At 48.8% G+C, this 4662-nt stretch overlaps 1 protein-coding gene across 1 annotated transcript in view; it reads left to right on the top strand.

Annotated features, from left to right (window-relative positions):
- ttc19 (tetratricopeptide repeat domain 19) overlaps positions 1-4334 on the top strand; it is a 7932-nt gene extending 3598 nt beyond the window's left edge. The window contains 6 exon segments of the mRNA XM_071543299.1: positions 1-66; positions 1424-1587; positions 3152-3268; positions 3270-3315; positions 3978-4061; positions 4064-4334. The exon segment at positions 1-66 is cut by the window's left edge and continues 29 nt beyond it. Coding sequence (XP_071399400.1) covers positions 1-66; positions 1424-1587; positions 3152-3268; positions 3270-3315; positions 3978-4061; positions 4064-4143 — 557 coding nt within the window. The 3' untranslated portion in view covers positions 4144-4334.
- Positions 4335-4662: the final 328 nt, after the last annotated feature.

The raw sequence follows: 4662 nt of genomic DNA on the forward strand, positions 1-4662 counted from the left end.
TCTGCACCGAATCTCTGGAAGCCAAACTGGAGAAGCAGAAGGAAATCCCAGCAGAGGAGCAGACAGGTAGGAAACCGCCGACCGACCGACCAATCACAGCGCAGTTCACTGGATAACCCTCCTCACTGGTAAACTACTACTGCTACTACTGCTAACATGCTAATGCTAGCTGACCGGACCTTCAGCTGTTTTCAACAGATTCAACCTTTACTTCAGTCTCCTGAGTCTGATTGACATGAACTGGTTCAGAAACCTGAAGCAGCAGCAGCTGAATACTAAGTGTTCCTCAGAGGAGCAGGGTGTTGATGTGTGTTCTCCTGGTTCCTCAGAGGAGCAGGGTGTTGATGTGTGTTCTCCTGGTTCCTCAGAGGAGCAGGGTGTTGATGTGTGTTCTCCTGGTTCCTCAGAGGAGCAGGGTGTTGATGTGTGTTCTCCTGGTTCCTCAGAGGAGCAGGGTGTTGATGTGTGTTCTCCTGGTTCCTCAGAGGAGCAGGGTGTTGATGTGTGTTCTCCTGGTTCCTGAGAGGAGCAGGGTGTTTGATGTGTGTTCTCCTGGTTCCTCAGAGGAGCAGGGTGTTGATGTGTGTTCTCCTGGTTCCTCAGAGGAGCAAGGTGTTGATGTGTGTTCTCCTGGTTCCTCAGAGGAGCAGGGTGTTGATGTGTGTTCTCCTGGTTCCTCAGAGGAGCAGGGTGTTGATGTGTGTTCTCCTGGTTCCTCAGAGGAGCAGGGTGTTGATGTGTGTTCTCCTGGTTCCTCAGAGGAGCAGGGTGTTGATGTGTGTTCTCCTGGTTCCTCAGAGGAGCAGGGTGTTGATGTGTGTTCTCCTGGTTCCTGAGAGGAGCAGGGTGTTGATGTGTGTTCTCCTGGTTCCTCAGAGGAGCAGGGTGTTGATGTGTGTTCTCCTGGTTCCTCAGAGGAGCAGGGTGTTGAGGTGTGTTCTCCTGGTTCCTGAGAGGAGCAGGGTGTTGATGTGTGTTCTCCTGGTTCCTCAGAGGAGCAGGGTGTTGATGTGTGTTCTCCTGGTTCCTCAGAGGAGCAGGGTGTTGATGTGTGTTCTCCTGGTTCCCTGAGAGGAGCAGGGTGTTGATGTGTGTTCTCCTGGTTCCTCAGAGGAGCAGGGTGTTGATGTGTGTTCTCCTGGTTCCTCAGAGGAGCAGGGTGTTGAGGTGTGTTCTCCTGGTTCCTCAGAGGAGCAGGGTGTTGAGGTGTGTTCTCCTGGTTCCTCAGAGGAGCAGGGTGTTGATGTGTGTTCTCCTGGTTCCTCAGAGGAGCAGGGTGTTGAGGTGTGTTCTCCTGGTTCCTCAGAGGAGCAGGGTGTTGAGGTGTGTTCTCCTGGTTCCTCAGAGGAGCAGGGTGTTGATGTGTGTTCTCCTGGTTCCTCAGAGGAGCAGGGTGTTGATGTGTGTTCTCCTGGTTCCTCAGAGGAGCAGCAGCAGCAGAGGAAGGAGACGCGCCTCCTGCTCGGTCTGTGTCTGGACTCTCGGGCCCGGTACCGAGCCTCGACCCTGCAGCTGACGCTGGCCAGCCAGGACTACCAGACCGCTCTGAACATCTGCAGGGAGGAGCAGGGGGAGAGCCACCCACAGGTACCAGCAACACCAGTATGACCAGCAACACCAGTATGACCAGCAACACCAGTATGACCAGCAACACCAGTATGACCAGCAACACTAGTATGACCAGTATGACCAGCAACACCAGTATGACCAGCAACACTAGTATGACCAGTATGACCAGCAACACCAGTATGACCAGCAACACTAGTATGACCAGCAACACCAGTATGACCAGCAACACTAGTATGACCAGTATGACCAGCAACACTAGTATGACCAGCAACACTAGTATGACCAGTATGACCAGCAACACCAGTATGACCAGCAACACTAGTATGACCAGCAACACCAGTATGACCAGCAACACTAGTATGACCAGCAACACTACTATGACCAGTATGACCAGCAACACTAGTATGACCAGCAACACCAGTATGACCAGCAACACTAGTATGACCAGCAACACCAGTATGACCAGCAACACTAGTATGACCAGCAACACTAGTATGACCAGTATGACCAGCAACACTAGTATGACCAGCAACACCAGTATGACCAGCAACACTAGTATGACCAGCAACACTAGTATGACCAGCAACACCAGTATGACCAGCAACACTAGTATGACCAGCAACACCAGTATGACCAGCAACACTAGTATGACCAGTATGACCAGCAACACTAGTATGACCAGTATGACCAGCAACACTAGTATGACCAGCAACACTAGTATGACCAGCAACACTAGTATGACCAGTATGACCAGCAACACTAGTATGACCAGCAACACCAGTATGACCAGCAACACCAGTATGACCAGCAACACCAACACCAGTATGACCAGCAACACCAGTATGACCAGCAACACCAACACTAGTATGACCAGCAACACCAGTATGACCAGCAACACCAGTCTGACCAGCAACACCAGTATGACCAGCAACACCAACACTAGTATGACCAGCAACACTAGTATGACCAGTATGACCAGCAACACCAGTATGACCAGCAACACTAGTATGACCAGTATGACCAGCAACACTAGTATGACCAGCAACACCAGTATGACCAGCAACACTAGTATGACCAGCAACACTAGTATGACCAGTATGACCAGCAACACCAGTATGACCAGCAACACTAGTATGACCAGCAACACCAGTATGACCAGCAACACTAGTATGACCAGCAACACCAGTATGACCAGCAACACCAGTATGACCAGCAACACCAGTCTGACCAGCAACACTAGTATGACCAGCAACACTAGTATGACCAGTATGACCAGCAACACCAGTATGACCAGCAACACCAGTATGACCAGCAACACCAGTATGACCAGCAACACTAGTATGACCAGTATGACCAGCAACACCAGTATGACCAGCAACACTAGTATGACCAGTATGACCAGCAACACTAGTATGACCAGCAACACCAGTATGACCAGTATGACCAGCAACACCAGTATGACCAGCAACACCAGTATGACCTCAGGAAGACAGTCGACTGAACCGCCTGTCATGAATATTAATGACTTCTCCTGATTGTTCCTGGACTTCCTGACTGTGTGATGTAATGTGTCTCCTGTCAGACTCTGGTGCTGATGAGCGACCTGGCCACCATCTTGGATCTGCAGGGTCGCCATGACGACGCCCTGCAGCTGGTGCAGCGAGCCGTGGATCTGGGCCGCCACACCGCACACCCGGACCAAACATGTGCTGCTGGGAAACATGGCCGGCATCCTGCTGCACACAGGTCAGTACTGACAGGACGACTGACAGGACGACTGACAGGACTACAGACAGGACGACTGACAGGACGACTGACAGGACTACAGACAGGACGACTGACAGGACGACTGACAGGACGACTGACAGGACAACTGACAGGACTACAGACAGGACGACTGACAGGACGACTGACAGGACTACAGACAGGACGACTGACAGGACAACTGACAGGACAACTGACAGGACTACAGACAGGACTACAGACAGGACGACTGACAGGACTACTGACAGGACGACTGACAGGACTACAGACAGGACGACTGACAGGACGACTGACAGGACTACAGACAGGACGACTGACAGGACGACTGACAGGACTACAGACAGGACGACTGACAGGACGACTGACAGGACGACTGACAGGACGACTGACAGTACATTTGAAAATTTTTAAAATAAAATTGTGAAAAAGTAAAATGAATTAATTAATAAATAAAATTAATTTAAATAATTATGCAAATCTCTCTGTCTCTCTCTCTCTCTCTCTCTCTCTCTCTCTCTCTCTCTCTCTCTCTCTTCTCTCTCTCTCTCTCTCTCTCTCTCTCTCTCTCTCTCTCTCTCCTGTGTCTCTCTCTCTCTCTCTCTCTCTCTCTCTCTCTCTCTCTCTCTCTCTCTCTCTCTCTCCAGGCCGGCTGCAGGACTCGGTGTCTCTCTATCAGGAGGCTCTCTCTCTGGCTCAGCAGGCTGGAGATCAGGAAGCTGTGGAGCAAATCCGGAAGGACTGAGGGAGGTGAAGAAGAAGAAGGAGGAGAAGAAGAAGGAGGAGGAGGAGAAGGAGGCTGCACAGCAGTGAGACAGACAGACAGTCTGTCTGTCTGTCTGTCTGTCAGTTGTTACTGAGGGAAAACATCATCCTCTCTGTTCATCCTGATCTGTTTCAAACTGAAACAGGTTTTTTGTGTTTGTATTTTCAGTGTATAAAGCTGTGATTTGACCTTCTGTGGAAACTTAGTTTGTTGTTTTAAGCACAATAATAAAAAAGTATTGAGCAGCTGATTGGCGGTTCAGACTCTGATGTGAGCTCATTAACAGGAATATTACAAACAAAATGTCATGTTCTTCCCATTGTACTTAAAACTAACATTAATGAACATTAATGAACATTAATGTTCAGAAGACAAGAAACCTGACAGTATATAACAGCATATTAACTGTATATAACTATATAACCGTATATAACTATATAACAGTATATTAACAGTATATAACTATATAACAGTATATAACAGTATATTAACAGTATATTCCAGTATATTAACAGTATATACCAGTATATAACATTATATTAACAGTATATTAACAGTATATAACA

Source organism: Centroberyx affinis, unplaced genomic scaffold (assembly GCF_046629955.1).
Source record: "Centroberyx affinis isolate AG114_WGS23_722 - 3 ecotype Tasmania unplaced genomic scaffold, CSIRO-AGI_Caff_v1 ptg004283l_1, whole genome shotgun sequence".
Lineage (NCBI taxonomy): Eukaryota > Metazoa > Chordata > Actinopteri > Beryciformes > Berycidae > Centroberyx > Centroberyx affinis.